Raw genomic sequence first — 17,729 nt, 5'->3', positions numbered from 1 at the left:
AATGGAGTCTCGATAATCTGAAGAACATTTTCACATTAGACAGATGCTAATGTTTGATTTTTACACACAATAGAGATAACAGGAAAAATTACAACTCACCAAAATTTGACTTACATTGTGTACCAGACTGTGAGCTTCACAGTATTATCTAAGTTCTAAGCCACATAATTTTCTTGGTACAGAAACCAACAGTCGGATTTCCTCAAAGTGCACCATCATCCTACTGTAATTGGCTCCCTTGTGTTTGGCCAAAGGGGAACTTCCTCTTGTTTCTTTTCTTTGGCCCATGGGATTGCTCCTCTCTTCTATGAATGAAAGAGACCCTGTGCGCAAGTGTGTGTGTCTAGATGTGTCCTCCTCTCTAAATATTTCATTTGGCTCGGGTTGTCTGAACAGCAGGGTGGACAGTGATTCAGTACCAGTACAATTACACCTCGTTACCATTGTCAATTTCAACTGTATTTAATAAAGTAAACTCAATGTTGTATCTTCTATATTTCACACACATTCACCAGTGGAAAATCAGGTAAGAAAAATCTTTAAAGCTGGTATTGGAAAGTCTTTGTTTACCTCCTGATTTGAACCATAATCATGGTGGGAGGATGGTAAGAAAATGCTTTGTACACAAGACAATGTTCATTGCATTACACAACATTGTTTATATCCTGTCTATACGTAACAACCATATTCAAATCTGTACACTGATCTCTAGATATACAGACATTAGAGGCCACAAGTGTGTAAGTAGGCAGTGATTTTGTCCAACAATCTACACAGAATGCTTACTGTCTAGTTTAAACTTCATAGGTCTGTGCCCATTTTTGCCTGTTTTTAAAAATTTTTTTTTTTTAAATACCCCATTTCAAATACATATGTAGTGTTTTATATTATTTTCTTCAGCACAGATAGGTTGATGATGCATAAAAACCTGACCAGAGTTATGATTAGTGTACGGATTGAATATCAACGTGATTGGTTGAAAGGTCTTGTTTGAAAGTTGTGGGCATGCTGTTCGTAGTCGAGCTAATTCTGCCTTTGAAAATCAAATAGCAAATAAATAGAAATATAAAATCTGTGCAGAGTTCCCGTTTAAAATTTTAACAAAAATATTTTTAAAAATCTTTTTTTATTGCTAAACTGTGAGGTTTGACTGTTTTATGCTTAGGTTATGGATCTCTGAGATAAGAGGTAATTTAAAGTAAGTCTCTATGCCAAATCATTTCTAAATTATTAATCAATCTGTGTCATGGTTACACCGACTTTGGTGAAGGACTATGATTCCCATCAGCCACTGCACCTCACAGGATCATGTCACATGAATATTTGCACCTGATTCACGTTTTTGGTTTAATGAGCACTTGTATTTAAGTCACGTTTTGCACAGAACATATTGTGTAGCGTTTGTCTTTCGTTATCGATTGCACCATCTAGTCATTGTATGTTTCTTGCCACAAATTCATAGCTCATGTTTTGGTTTCTAAGCTTATGATGTTGAGCTTTCCTGATCTTTCGTGGTGCTCAGTCCTCTAAGGGTTAACCAAAATGTGATGCTTCTGTAATTTCTGGAAAGAAGCTCCAAACAAGAGCTGAGATGTTGCAAGTCCATTATTATTAAAGCAAAACAAACACATGTATAAGAGACCAGCTTGTCATTTAAGAGAACCTGTCTGCTTGGCTACTTTCTTAATGAAGCAATGAAAATGAGGGCAGAATACAAATTTCTTTAGTCCTTAATAGTCAAAGTTTGTACTATTTTCCTCATAGTGTGTTGCGTTGCTGTTGCTGATTAAACTGTATGTTTACTTTGGCTCTGGATGGAGAAAAACCCTGTATCACATGGTTAGACAAAGCAGTTTTCTCTTCAGCAGAATGATTCATCTAAGGTCTGAAATAGGAACCAGGCCTTTTCAAACTTTCCAAGTTTTGCATCCATGGCAAGAGAATGGTTCATTAGTTTATGAGGAAAACTTTTAATAGGAAAGAATTTACCACTGTAGAATAATCTTTCCAGGAGGCATAAGAGAAGAAGCACACATTAAAAAAAAAAGCAAATTAGAAAGTGAATAATAAACCAAAGCTTCCAGCTGTAATCCGACTGTGCACAGGAAGAATATGGAAAAACACTCTTGCAAGTCATGAGAGACATGCTTAGAAAAAGATATTTTGATTTGTCAGAAACAGGTTTATTGTTGGCTGTGACCTTTATGGCTCGCCCAAGCGAGAGCTAGAACAGCCTCACAGCCCTGCCAACAATCCTCAGCATGTTCCAGTGTTTTACAGCCAATGAACAAACCATGACACATGAGAAATGTTGCACAAATGCTGACTAGACTAATTTAGGAGCTGAGATTTTATACCACCGGTCCACATATTGGCATGTTTTTAAGAGGTGGGAGGAAACCAGCGAACCCAAAGGAAACCCACATAGACATGGGGAAATCATGGGAACAGCTCAAGATCAAACCAGGGACCCTGGAGCTGTGAGGTGGCACATGTGTGTTCCAGTTTAGGAATACTGTTTAGTTAAAATGCTAATTTCTAACATATTTAAGTATTGTTTATTTTCTTGCATACCTACAAACCTAAGTACATCTCATATATTTCAGCGTAGCCAAAATATCAACCCTAATTCCTGATATCACTTGAGGAAAATTAACATGGTCTCACACGTGCAAATCCTTATCAATTTCTATGACTCAATTTGTATTGGTTAGGTGGGGTTAGAAATTATATATTTCCTGATGACAAAATGAGCTCATACTTGGAAAATCGCTATATAAACAGAGAACTCTAACCGTAAATAACAGATTGATAACAGAGCATTAACATGATAGTCATGGTGGTGGTAGATCTGGAGGTGGGACTACACCCTGGGATCACACCCAGGGATAAATTCGCATAGACAATCCACCCAAAGGTGGTTTCCAGGAAACTGGAGACCCTGGAGGAAACCCACATGGACAAGTGGAGAGCACAAAGATAATAACTCGAGCTAAGGATTGAATCAGGAACCCTGGAGCAGTGAGGTTCCTCCTAGCATGACTAAATCAGTTCCTTGCTTCCTAAAAGGATTGCATAAAACTCTCTCTAGTAGTGAATTACCTTGTTGTAGGACTCTGTATATATTCTGTAGGATCCCCAGAGAGACAAGCCCAAAAAACTTTGTGTCATGTGTCCATTTACACATTTTGTAGCCCTATGTCATGGTGCAACTTTTGCGACCTAACTGCTCATCATTTCTATGCCATAAACTTGCATTTGGTTACAACAAATTCTAGATCTTTTCCTTCACAAAGCTCTCACCTAATCAGGAGTGTTAAGATATATGACAACACTGCATTCATATAGCATCATAATGTTTATCCCATTAGCAAAGTCAGATGCTGATTGCTATCATATTCAGTCACACTTAGCCACACTTACTCATCTTTTCCCCATATCCCTCTGTCTATCCCCTGGCTGCCGCTCAGTTTTCATTGTGCTCAAAACTCTCTCAGGCAGATTCCCATTTACAGAATGACAGGGAACTCAACAGCTAAAGCCAGGTTCACACTCACAGCAGGAATCACAGCAGAGGCTGAGCCAACACATCTGCTTTCTGTATGAGAAAGACAACTAATTATAGAGTTTAAGCTGTCAGGATGGCTGTGGCTCAGGTGGTAGAGCGGGCTGTCCGCTAATCATAGGGTTGGTGGTTCGATTCCCGGCCCACGTGTCTCCACATGCCAAAGTGTCCTTGGGTAAGACACTGAACCCCACGTTGCTCCTGATGGCAAGCTAGTGCTCTGCAGCCATTGGTGTGAATGAGAAACAGTGTAACTGCTAAGGTTAAAAAAGCGCTATATAAGTGCAGACCATTTACCATAAGCTCTTGTTATCTTGGTCTGTAGTAGAGTCCGGATGGACCATCACTAAGGAGATACGCACAAACCAAATTTAAATCTATTCCCTAATCCCCAGTGTGAAAGTTTCAACCACTTGCTCCTTGCCTTAATTCAACCCCCTAAACTTAATTAACAAATAAAACTTAATAGCGGCTGATCAAATCCCAAAGCAATGCTATCTTCAAATCAAGAGGAAATGGGATTTCGGCTGTGGTTGTGAATCAACACAGATGCAAACCCTTTTTCCTCCTCTTCCTTAATCTGCTTTTGTTTTTCAAGATGGGTTGCTGTGCTGGACAGATTCCCACATCCCCATAAACACTCGAGGAAGAATGCTGTCCTCCAGCGTTAGTTCACCAGAGAATGACACCGTGAAGAAGAGGTAAAAGGTCAATTGAGGGAGACCTTCATAAAACAGCAGGATGCACTGAATGGGGTCAGGCAGCGTGTGAGCGTAAGGACAGGATGAGCAATGGAATGGCGATAAGCACAGAGAGAAACACAAAAGCTGACAACAACCTAGATCAGATGGTTTAACAAACACCCAAATGCTATCTGTCTCTCTTAGACGATTAGAACTGCTGTTCTGACTGTTAATGCCCCAGACATGAAGAGCAGAGTATGAAACAACATGAGTGGTCTGGCACTGAATTTTCAAGTCATGTTTCCCCCAGTGGCCGATGTCTGGTTGCCCCAGATGATCCTATTTGGCCAAAAGAGTGGAAGAAAGAAGAGGCTTTGGGATATCATGAAGTCATCACATCAAAGCATGCACACATGCACACACACACACACACACACATACACACACTGTAAAATCAGAATGGCATTAATAGCAAGCCCAAGGCATTCTTCATCTCCAGTAGAGTTAGAGTTGGAGTGGTACCAGAGGCTATCACTGGGGTACTGGATGTGAGAATAAACCTTGGATGGGGTGCCCATCATGGCCACTATGCGCGCACGCACACACACACACACACACACACACACACACACACACACACACACACATACAAACAACTCAATTTAGGCAATTTAGAGTCACTACTCCATGTATTGGCATGTGTTTGGGAGGTAGGAGGGAAAGGCTGAAGATCAAACCACAATGCAGCCCTTTGGGATTACTGTACAGTTATATTGTAAAAGCTCATTTCTAACTGATTTTTGTACTTTTTTCAGAGTTGAAAATGTGTTGTAAAATCATAAAATCAACCTCTAGAAACACGATGAGCTGAATGATGCTTTTTAAATGTTTATTTATTTAAAATTATTTTAAAATCCAATAAGATATTGGTCAGCATTGCGAAGGAATTGACGATATAACTGACGATATAACTGTCTACACCCACACACAAAAAAAACCATGAAATATTGATACTGCATTGTCATATAGCCCAACCCTAACCAGCAAAATGACATGCACAGCCAGAGCACGCAAACACACTCAGCATTATATATATATATATATATATATATATATATATATATATATATATATATATATATATATATATTGCAAATAATTTCAGCAGAACAGTTCATTAGCTCTCAAGTTCTTGGAAGATGCAGAAGAAAGAAGATTAAGAACCTCAACAAACACAAACCTCATTTTTATAAAAAATGTGACAACAGCCCATGATAAACCACACCATCTGCTAACCAGTCCACAATGCACACCATATGTACAGGAAAAGACACGCCTGAAATTATGGGCTGGCTCTTCTTATTCATCTTGATCCCTGATTCCCTCCAATGACGAAGGGAACTTGGCAAATCTGCTCATACTCATGTAATCCATCTTTTCTTGCACAGGTAACCAATGTCATATAAGGATACAACATAAGGAACCAGTTATAGATCACTAATGACATTATGTTACAGCAGTGTAATAAAGTCTACCAGTGGGGGAAAAAAAACAATGCATCCCGTTGTATGGATAGATTAGTAAATGTAAGACATTCATCTGACTGGATATTCCATTTTTAACCCTAATATGACGTCATATCAGAAATGATCCATTTGGTAAAAGAAACAGAATATGGCAAAGTTTAACCCAGCCGTGAAGTTTTCATTAGCTCACAGAATAGCTGAACAGGAAACATTCCCTGATTTATCTAATGGGTCACGATTCAGTGAACATTTTTAGCTCGTTTTTGTTTCCATGAAATGGGAATAAAAAAAGAGTAGTACCACAGAAATTCGATTAATGCTTTTGTCTAAAAGGGAACGGTGTCTATGAATGCGTCTGTTTTCAACAGAGAGAGCAGTTGCCTGGAAAAAGCAGAGACTTTCATTCTTTACAAACTCCTAGAGTTTTACGGTGAATTGCTATGAGAATATCTGCAGCCATATAAAGTAGTTGAAAGGACTTCTGACAAGCTTCATTTAAATGGATGAAATTAAAAGGACGATTGTGAAGTCAAGCTGCAAAGATGACACACACCTCCATGAAATGTGGAGAAACCTAAGCTCAACAAGCTGTTCTCCAGCGGAGACCGTTTTTCTTCATTGGACATAGGATCATGAGGTTAAACTTCGGCAAAGTTGATGCAATCGGGCAGCTTGCACTATGTGAGGATCTCTCAGAGTTGCAGAGGGATTTTGGATAGAAAAGTAACTTTTTAACCTCACATCAGTGGGTCAGCAACTATTTGAGGTCCTAAAGAAAACAAATCACATGGACGTGCAGATACAGATATTTTTGAGCAGTTCAAAGAGCTGTTATTCATTACAAGTCTATGCAGGAAATAAAATCTGCAGGATTGATAGTTTGAACAGAGAAGCATAGCAGTTGCATATTCTTCTAAGCAAATCACTGAGTCCTTGTAGGTTACTTGGATATGTAAAGGTTATCTGATTCCTAAAGGTGTTATAGCTGAAACCCTCTCTGATACTTAATAAATAAATAAATAAATAAATAAATAAATAAAACCTTGTGTGTTCCCCAAAGAGGAAAAACAAAGACAAACAGTACAGGTTTCTAGTTTCTTTTTTTTTTTTCCAAAAAGTGTCCTCAGAGATAAAGTAGGAACATGTCGGTCTGTCCTGTCACATTTGATATATCTCTATAGCCAAGAGAGTTCATCTGATCACTGACCACAAACCACTGATAAACCCCAGCCAACAGCAAAGATACACAATGTCCCCTTTTACTATCCATTCCTATGTCTTCTTTTTAGATTTTTCCCATATTTCTCATGATTTTACTGATTTCCAATTCTAACCCACTATCAAGTCCTCCATTATTGCACAACAACGGCTCATGCAACATCACATAACATTTTCGAAAGTGGAAAGACAAATGTCATCCCTCTAACCCAGAGAGCAGGGTGAGTGATGCTATCTTGGACTCAAGGATAGTGGTCATTGTTGGGAATTAAACTCCTGATGGGATGAACGCTTAGACTGCTGCTCCATTCTGGACCTTGCTGCCAAAATCTATTGACACTGCACAAGAAATCCATACCGACAGCAGTACACACCAGTACCCTGAGCCACATAGTAACGCTAACTGACACAAAGACATAGCGCCAATGATGGATCTTATCAGAAGGGCCATATTACGTTATTCAAAATCCAGTGGCAGGCATCACAGTAGTATAGGGTCCAGGGTCCCTGATTCAATCATGAGCTCGGGTTAATAACTATGTCAATGTTGCATATTTTCTTTATTTTCACACAGGTTTCCTCCAACGTCTTCGGTTTCCTCCTACTTTCGAAAGACATGCCAGTAGGTGGACAGGCTATGCTAAATTATCCCTAGATGTGAATGAGTGTGTGAATGTGTGTGTAAGGTGCCGTGTGATGGACTGGCATCCCATCCATTGTGTATTCTTGCCTCATGCCCAGTTTTCCCGGGATGGTTTCCAGAGCTACCACAACCATGACTAGAATAAAGTGGTTACTGATGATGAATTAATGGATGACAGCGCAGTGGTATAAATATATAAATAAGGATCTCATCACAGAGCCTTTCCTTAGAAATAATGGTGCGACGGATCTCAAAAGGAGACATATTAGGGAGGATAAATTATGTGCACCCAGGCCTTACTTAAGCCAGATAAAAGGCCAAGACCAGGGACAACAGAGATCAGAAGAGATCAAAAACAGCTTGTTCATGCATGCTGTGTTGCAAGCTGAAAAGGTTACAGCAAAGAGAGCTTTTAATGCCCACACTGCAATCTAGCCAGCTATGAGAATTGCATTTGATCGCTTTCTGACCACATTATAACTACTATTCAAGGTTTACTTTGTTGCTACATGGATCCTCAACCACAAGCACACAATTTCCCCTGAAACTGAATGCAATATCCACCAGACTTGGAATCCCAAATGATCCCAATGAAGTACAATAGACCCAGGGGCTTATTAAACAACTGGATGTTCAACATAATACTTCAAGCTCCCTCACAACCAAAAGCAATGGTCTTTGCTGAGAGCAAACTGTCAATGTCTTGTATAAGTATTAACACCAGCACATGAGCTGAAATCCTTGAAGAAAGATTTTGAACTATTCTCTCCACCCTGGAGAGGAAATGTCAGACTAGATGTTAAAAAATTACCAAGGCATAGTATGGAAGAGAAAAGAGAAAGCAGACTTACTGTTACAATCCAGTGTTCACATTCATTTCAGCGCAAATCGTATTACAAAAATCAGGCGTGATGTTAAAGGCAAGTAGCGCTCCCACGTACTGTTCTGGATACTGAATACCTTTGACTCATGTGTGAAAGCATCAGTTTATTGGAAATGAAACACTACTAGCTACAAAGCACTGCAAAGCATGAGGAATTACATGGAAACTAGGAGACAAATGTGTTCAGTATTCAGAAAGGTGTAGAATAAAAAGTATGTAGAATAAAACATAGTAAAATATTCAGCATACATACAGTATGGAATAGTTCAGAGTTGATATCATGGTAAGTAGTGGGATTGGTAAGTAGAGGATATTTGGTATGACAGACCCAGAGAGAGTCTTTGTCATTGACAATACTAACATGTATTTGAGGCATAAATGCTGCCATTGTTGTTGTATATCCTATTAAATCACTGTTGAATAAATGCAACCTTTCAAGAGCAAAAGTCATTTTGCCTTTCATTCCTGCCAGCCCATTCCTTTACTGACCAATCAGTCCTTTAATCTGACCTGAGAGATGAGGAGGAACAGAACACAACAGACCATGCTGTCTGTTCTTCTATTCCCTTTATTCCTGTTCATGTAGACAAGATGTGCCCTTAAATTATTCTACACAATGCAAGCCAGACAATGCAAGCCCAACCCAGTCCAGACTGAGAGACAGAGAAAGGTTAACCAGAGCATAATGCCAACATGATGGTAGAATATGAGCAGACGGCTGACTAAAGACAGATAGGAGAAGAGAGGAGAAGACAGGACATGAGGGATGGGGAAAATGAAAACAGATGTAGATATGTACACATTTTAACAACAACAACAAAAATGTGTACAACCACACACACACACACACACACACACACATACATATGTGCTTCAACCTGGACGTAAGTGGGTACAAGCAGACCTGTGGGTCTGTGTATGTTTATATATTTTATGTTTAATGCTCCAAATATCTGTATTTAGATTTAAATGTGAAGTGGGTGTGGTCTAAACTGGAAGGGGTTTTTTTTTTTTGTATTCAAATTTACTTGGTTCGAGTTCCCAAGATATAAACTGATAGCCTAATTCAAGCCAGTGCAACCCTGACCAGGCGGTTGCTAAGGATGAATGAATGAACACTGTAAACGCATTGTGCAGCACTGTTCCTGATCATGTAAGCTTCATTTCTGACTACTTCTGGTGTCCCAACCAGGAATAAAAATAATGTGCCTTCTATTCGTATTTGTATTCATATCTGCTTAGAACACATAATCTGCTCATTTACAATAATATATTCGCATTTGGTTAGATTTCTACAATGTACACAGATGGCTGTGGTGAAAGAAAAACTAAGTTGTGAAAATTATTTTGCTTTTCTTTTAATACCTCTATAAGAGAAAACACTGGACCCCATCTGATTTTGGAGCACAAAGGAGTAAATTGAAATTAAACTCAACAGTGATTCCAAACATTCATCCATGAAATGAAGCTTCAATTTTTAAAATAATGAACGTTTGCAGAAAAACATAGAGTAATTCATGTTCTGTCTGTCAGAGTCTGCAATGGCCTCCAGGTCAGTCAAGGATTGAGGGTTGGGGAATAGAGAAGACTTTTTTCAGAATATACACTAATAATAGTCAGCAGATTAAATGACGCTGTATTTCGTTAGGCAAACTCGGTTCTGCTTAGCTCTGACTCATTAACTCAACTCCAGGCACGAGCCAAAACATGTTCCAGACTTATATATCTTATTTCTTAAATATACATATCTCAGGATTTGAGATTGACACGCCTGCATTAACTCATGATGTTTCAGCATCTGCATTATAGCACTGCTGCATGTCTGTGAGAACATTCTGGAAGTATCTTATCTGTCCTTTCTCCAGTTCGACTCTCTTTCTCTCTCTCTCTCTCTCTCTCTCTCTCTCACTCATCTTATCTTTCTGTTTTACATTTTCTAAGCATTCAACTCTCAATATCCAGGCTTTTAACATTTGCCCTTATAGCACACCCTTCCAGCACACTTTCACTTACTCTCTTTATTGCCCCTGTCCCTGAGCTGTGATTACGAGACCCCCTTTATCTCTCTCAGGTAAGTGGTGAAGTTGTTAGCACTCAAAAGTGTTGAGATGTGGGAGAGCTAGACCTGCACACACAGGCACACACACACACACACACACACACACACACACACAGAGAGAGAGAGAGTTCTCCCTGGCTGTCATTTCTCTTTGATAATAACAAGCCTTCCCCATCCAGAACTGAGGGGGTGGACCTTACGTAAGCACTGTCTCCACCATCCCTCCCTCCTCTCTTTATCTGTCTGTCTCTATCCGTTCCTCTCCACATCTCCCCTTCCTCATTTACTCCCAAGAGGGCCTAAGGTTGCCATGGAAATAGCCCTGAATCACCATCGCTTGCCCCCCCATTTTGCTTTGTGGTTGTGGTTGTTGTTGTTGTTGATGATGATGATGATGATGATGGTAGTGGTGTTTGTGGGATTGTTTTTTTTTTGCAGGGGTACACCTTGTTCATTATAATTTCAACTAAACTCACTAACGCTTCTAGCTATCAAAGCTCAAAAAAGATACCTCAATTTCAGTCAATATTGTATCATCCCAAGAAGACAAACACATGGGAAAACTAATGCACAAATGGTCGACTGTGGCAATAAAACATTTGGTTTGGAGAGAGCTAAGGTTGGGCCAGCTGTAACTACAACACTGCTCAATAGCTCAATAATTAGACAGTAGGACAGAGCATAAGCAGCTTTTTTGGTTATCCATGACTACCGTACCATTATCCCTACCATACAAACACCTTTCTATGAAACTAGAACTTGTACAATTATGAGATGTTTGTTGATTCTGATTATAAATATAAATATCTGTGTGATGTGTGATTTCAGTGGATACTTAAAAAAGTGAATCATAAATGAGTAGAACAAGGGCAGGGTCATGTGTTTTACACCTCTAGTGAGGTGTAAAACACATCTCGCTCTGACACAGTTAATGTAAATTGAAATGCTTGTTCAAATGAAAGCATAACTACAAATGAAGTCATAAATTCATCTACGTGAAATAGGACACATGAACTCGTATAATAAAGCCGGTGATCTATAATTTTCTTTATACGCTGCCAGGCGAAGCAGAGAAACAATTCCATTCAACACCTACAATTTCTTCCAAATGCTTCAGAACTGCAAGAAAATTTAATGATACCTAAGTGAAATCCTGGGTGGCCTGGTACACAAAAAGAAAAGAGATCTCTATTTGCTAATCTCTTGTCCTTCAAAATCAGAAGTAATGCAGTTTGGCACATGCCAGTTTTGTGTCCCTCACCTCCCACTGTGTGGACAGGTTCTACAGAAAGCACTGTCTTTATTTTAGCGAGAACTGTTGCTGCGTTGAAATTGGAGAGGCTACAAAACAAATCACTGCTTTCACTTTTCATAATTTAATTTATCGAAAGATGTTTTTTCACATCTTTTTACAATTTCTCATCATGTTTGAACAACTGGGCTTGATCGGGCCGAACAGGGTTCTCTGCCAATACACTCAATGCCCTTTCATCCCTATTCTATTTAGCTCAAGGGTTTCCTTCCATAGTGTCACATAGTGTCAGAAAAACAACTGTATTTACAACCAGTACATAAATACACACTATATACTACATAACATATATTCAAAATATTCAGCATTACAATAAGGCCTTGTGAGTAAGTCGCTTATGGGAAACCTAAATATCTGACTGGGTTCCTCATATTAGTTGGAACACTCTGATTAACTGTCATGCTTCTACCAGACTATCACGTGTATCACATTGACCACTGGAACGTCCAGTTAGCAAAGACAGGACACAAGTGTGAAAACTCAATATTTTATTAGGGCAAATCCAAAAATTATAGTCAAAGAAAATATCAGGGTTGAATACACAGACAGACAGCAACAAACTGTCTTAATCCATACTCGTAAGATGGAGAAAATACTACACACTGGAAATATTACACACTGAACTAGAAAATAAGGCACTAGGGAATCACAGCTTAGACTCAACAGCATGAATGCATGATGCAATTGGCAAGATTTCACCAAGTTACTAAGACAAAACAGGGTATCAATAGGCAAACTTACCTAGGACTTAACACAGAAAAGATGCATACAATGTGGCAACCAAACAATGACAGGACAGGGACGGACACAGGACTAGAATCAAAAGCGCATGGAAAACAACAGCACAGCGAGCTGTAAGAGGGAATTTGTGACACACACAAAAATAGTGAAAGAAAGCTTGCAAGTGGTGCAATAGCTCACGAGTTCAAATCCCAACAATGCCACAGCGACCCGTGGCCGAGAGAGCTCCAAGAGAACAAAATTGGCCAAGCGGTCTGGGTGGGAGGAATGGCAGGCACTCTTGTTCCTGTCAATCACAGCAACACTAGCCAATTGTGGGAGTCTATGAACTCATGGATGCAGAAAAGGGTGGACCGTGCTTCCAAGAAAGCTGACCTATATACAAAACAATTGAGCAAGCAGTGCACCAAGCAGCAGAACAAACTATCCATTTGGGGTATTGGCAGGGTTTATTTATTTATTTATTTTTAAACTAAACTAATTAAACTTGTAATTAAACCTGATTAGTTGAAAAGAACAAACCTGGAGACAAACAAGATTATTGCATCCTAAGCTTGCTCTATAAACTGTGCAAATGTCATGTAGAAAATTATCTGGTAAACTGTGAGTGCAGAAAGTGGGTGTGCTGAATGTGATTTATGAAAAAGTATAGCATGAATGATGAAATGAATGATAGAACATAGCTGAAGGATGCAATATTAAAAATTGTTTCTTTATGTGTTCTAGAAATTCCTTCTTAAACCCCAGTATAAAGTATACACTTGATACCGGCCTTTCAGTTGGTCTGATTTGTGTCCACAATTGCTGTCCTGGCTGCGGTAAATCATATTGTAGGTGCAAAATGAATTGATTTGCATTGACACTACCCTGTATTTTGCACTATTCAATAGAAATTACCCAAATTTTATATTAAGTAGTGCAAACACACAAAAATGACACATGCAATACTCCATATATCCAGTCAGTAAATCGGCTTGCATGGTTTTTTTCTTTTTCTTCTTCTTCTTCTTCTTCATCTTCTTCTTTCGCAGATGTCATCAATTTATTTCACATACACAAACCTTTAGTCTTAAACTTGAGTCATTTTGTAAATCTCTGTGAATCTCCAACCCTGGAAAGTTTAGTATAATCTCTGCCCCAGATGCCTGACTCATCTGGTAATTAAATGATTTTGGAAGAAATCATTTATGTTCTATGTGTAGTGTACAGAGGACAGCACGAAAGACTGGTTTAAATCCTGTCTCACTCCTACAGTCTGATGAAACATTACACCTAGCTCAGTGTAATTAAAATGATCATGAAGAACCATCACTATATAGGGAAAAGGAAGTGAGCTCAGGCACCGTTGTGCTTTTGAATACTGTAGTGTGTGTGATAATTGTCTGCCAATGTCTGATTCACGAATATCTGGAATATGAATTACAAGGTGAATAAACTATTAAGTTATTTGATCTTGTCATGCTGGGATAAAAAGAAATCCATTGAAATGTAGTTTTATATAGATTTCATTAGGGGTTTTAATGTATTGCCTGCATAAAAAGGGATTTATACCAAAGACTATAATCCTCTCACTGACTTTTCCAGAGTGCACTGAATAATAAGACATACTTTCCCATTATTCCCCCAGTCGAGTCTGATTTCACATGCCTAAAAGTCTAAAAGAAAGTGTTCTCAGACACACCACTCTCCAGTTCTTTGACTCCCATCATGACCTCTTACTCCCATAATGACTCATTATCAGGTCTACACTTTAATATTCTCATTCAAGGTCTCTCTGACTCTGCAGGTTAGACACTCCAGCCCAAAATGAGCTTCACAAGCATCTGGTCATCATCACACACACACACGCACACTGAATTTCATGCAGTTTCATGTGCAGCATTGTGTAAATAGGTTCTGTTGTGAAACTTTCAAAGCCCCAGGCAGGAATCTGTCAGTGCGAATGTTTAGATGTTTTTCTCAGAGGTCACTCTTTTGAAAAGAGACATCAATTAGGCTGAAGCAAGTCAAATCTTCTTGAGTTGCAAGATGAAGACATGCATAATATTCATAAAGAATTACAGCACAGCCTTTCACACATCAGATCAGATTCTGTTTTTCATGTCACTGGACACCATGAGCTAAAAGGTTCTGGAGGTATGTCATCTCTGCACTCGGTCTGGTTGGCATTTTTGTATAGTATCCTTTGGAAGCCAGCCATATTATGCTTGACCAAATTCTGTATAAAGATACCTAAATAAGCCAGTTGGGCCGGGGGTAAAGTCCCAGAAAAAAAAAGAATGAAAATCACTTTTATACAGGTTTAGCTATATCTGAGAGAGGATAAAATTCCAAGTAGCTCACAGGACCCACAGTGTCTCTCTGGCAGGTCACGACATTCCACTTACTAGTCCAACAAGAAACTAAAATACCATGGCCATATTGTGTATTATATAGTCAATTAAACACAGCAGTTATAGAAAAATAATCAACAAAGGGGTCGTGTGATGAGGCCCAACACGAAGCGTAATTACTGTTGCCACTCTGAGGTTATAATTAGATTTTCTAGTACGTGTTTTATTCCTCTTATACCACAGCAATTTTCCATTGTGTACATTTTTTTTATTTTAATTTTTTCGTTGAATTATGATGACACTTTTTTATCTGTTTAGTTATTTAATTTAATATTTAATGTTGTAGAATGTTCAGGAAACAAGTTACATCGTGTTATCTTACATTTACATTGTAGTAGCTATGAACAGTCATTCCTTCATAAGTCTATGTTTGTTTTTTACCTTGAAGTTAATACGACTAAGCTTGTCAAGGGCGCGATATGTTGTGATGAAGAGCTTGCACAGTTACATTTATTACAAAGCACTGACACTGGAGACTCCTTCCATAGATGTTAAATAAATGTCTCCTTATAGAACGCTTCACCATATTAATGATTATAAGTTTTTCATGTTTAATTAACGTTTTTTGTCAGACATGTTTTGTCTATTAATAGACTTAAATGATGTGGAGCGTAAGTCTCTGTGAATTAGCTGTTACTATAGAAACAGTAATGCATGGGATTTATTTGTGATGTCACACTCCACAGTAGTGGTTAATGGGTCATATGAAAGTAGACACTCAGGGTTTTAAGAATTTGCTGTTTTTCATAAGTATTCTTTTTTTTTTTTTACCTCTCCTACTATGTTTAAATGTTTTAATTTGATTGTGGCAGTTGTATACAGTGTTTGAGTATCAAAAAAGCTTTAATTGTGTTGTCTGTTGTCCAATGTTATTGTGGAGAGGAGTGAATTGTTTGCCCAGCACAGCTCACCCTGCTCACAAGCAGCTAAACACAGAGTCGTGATACTCTACACACAGAAACCCAACAGTGTCCTGACTAATCTTATAATAGATTTGCGGTGATAAAATAATTCATTTGTTTATACTGAATGAAAATGTCTGATAAGTCAATAAGGCAGTGTACTGCAGGAAAGGGTTAAACCTACTAACATTTTATCAACTGCTTCTTCATTTTTTAACATTGACAATAACAATGAAATAAAAATATTCAGCGCCACCGACATGGGCGGACAACCGGTATGTTGTTTAGCATTTTGTGGGGAATTCAGTGACATGGAAAAGCCTGTAAATATAAAAAAGCATATTAACTGGCCTCAACTAGAATTCATCCAAGGTTAGCCATATGAGCATGGCTGGGGTATTTCATTACTGCATTTGATGAAAACCAAGTTCGGAAGAAGAAGAAGACCAAGATCATCTCAGAGCATCGGTTTCCAGTGAAGTGTGTGTGTACTTCCATGAAGCAGACCTGGATAAAAGATGCCATCAAGATCTCAAAAGTTCCATCTGAATTATGAGAATGAAATGTAATGTCAGGCCTTTATGCAAGGCTAGGACATTCTTTAATAAAAAATTAGTTTTTTGAAGATTTGAAGTAGTTGAAGAGGCCACACAATACAGAATATACAACATAAGATACATAACAGTGATTGTCAGGATTGTGTTTTCAGGATGTCTAGTTTATGAATCTTTCATACTAGGTAGCAATCACAAAAATGACGGAGCGATGAGTGAGTCAGTGGTGTGATGAGGAGGGTGTTTTTTTGCAGTTACAATTAGAGATTAGAGGGCAAGTCGGACCTCATATGCATCTGTCACCAATTTGTGTTCCAGAAAAAGCTGCTCTTGTAACAAGTGGGGAGAGCGAGAGTGAGAACGAGAGAGAGAGAGAGAGAGAGAGAGAGAGAGAGAGGCATGGAGGCTTACTCATTTTTTTGTAGAATGAGCAGCAGCTGTTTGCCTTCCGCCTCAATCTGGAGCTTCAGTGATGCAGGATGTCCCTGAAACCAATGAGAGAGAAAGAAAGAGAGAGAGAAAGAGAGAGAAGTGACATGGATGCTTAGCATTAGACAGATTAGGGGTAACCAAGCTCTAGCATTCTCAACAACTATTCAATCTCTTCTTGTTTTTGTTTTTGTTTTGGGGTTTGTTTGGTTGTTTTTTTTACAACAAAAGGATCTAGACCACTTTAGAAAGACGCATTTAATGGTGTGAAGAATTTTTAAGAAAAGCGTAATCACTAAATGATAGGGAAGCATTCATTAAGCCACCTGTTAGCACCACTTTTCAGCAACACCAACAAACTGAATTCATTTTTATGCAATTTGTTGCATAGCTACTTAACCACCACTTAAAAACACTGAAGCATCTGTGGTGTTACATCATTTCTCGTCCCACTGGTCAGTGTCTGGATGTCTGTTTTGCTAAAATGCAGTTGCTGAATGGTGTCAGTCATATGATAATCGGGACTGTATAACCATCCCAGTGGTCATTGTGTGATAAATAACAATCAACGCTCCTGTAACCATACTGAAATGTAACCATGACAACAAGCATACAAATCATTTTAGGCTAGACCCCTATTCATATTTCACTGTGGTTCTAAATAAAAAGTAAGAATGAGTGGCTGGGATTGGACACAGAAGGAATAGGCTCCAATGCAATTAAATACATCGTTTAATCAAAAGCAACAAGTACACCCGTAGAGATACATTCAGAACTAGAAAGTTTGATGAGTAAAACCGAACCGCTCTTGCAGTTATGAG

At 38.7% G+C, this 17,729-nt stretch overlaps 1 protein-coding gene across 2 annotated transcripts in view; it reads right to left on the bottom strand.

Moving 5' to 3' along the window:
• Positions 1–17,729, bottom strand: part of LOC128617533 (disintegrin and metalloproteinase domain-containing protein 12-like) — a 128,081-nt gene that overhangs the window by 69,748 nt on the left and 40,604 nt on the right. For both annotated transcript variants that reach the window (XM_053640685.1, XM_053640687.1), the window contains one exon: positions 16,891–16,964. In XM_053640685.1, the coding sequence (XP_053496660.1) occupies positions 16,891–16,964 (74 nt within the window). The remainder of the gene's footprint in view (positions 1–16,890; positions 16,965–17,729) is intronic.

The sequence above is a fragment of the Ictalurus furcatus genome, chromosome 13 (genome assembly GCF_023375685.1).
Source record: "Ictalurus furcatus strain D&B chromosome 13, Billie_1.0, whole genome shotgun sequence".
Taxonomy (NCBI): domain Eukaryota; kingdom Metazoa; phylum Chordata; class Actinopteri; order Siluriformes; family Ictaluridae; genus Ictalurus; species Ictalurus furcatus.
Note: the sequence above shows the minus strand (reverse complement) of the source record. Positions and strands in the feature narration are given on the sequence as shown.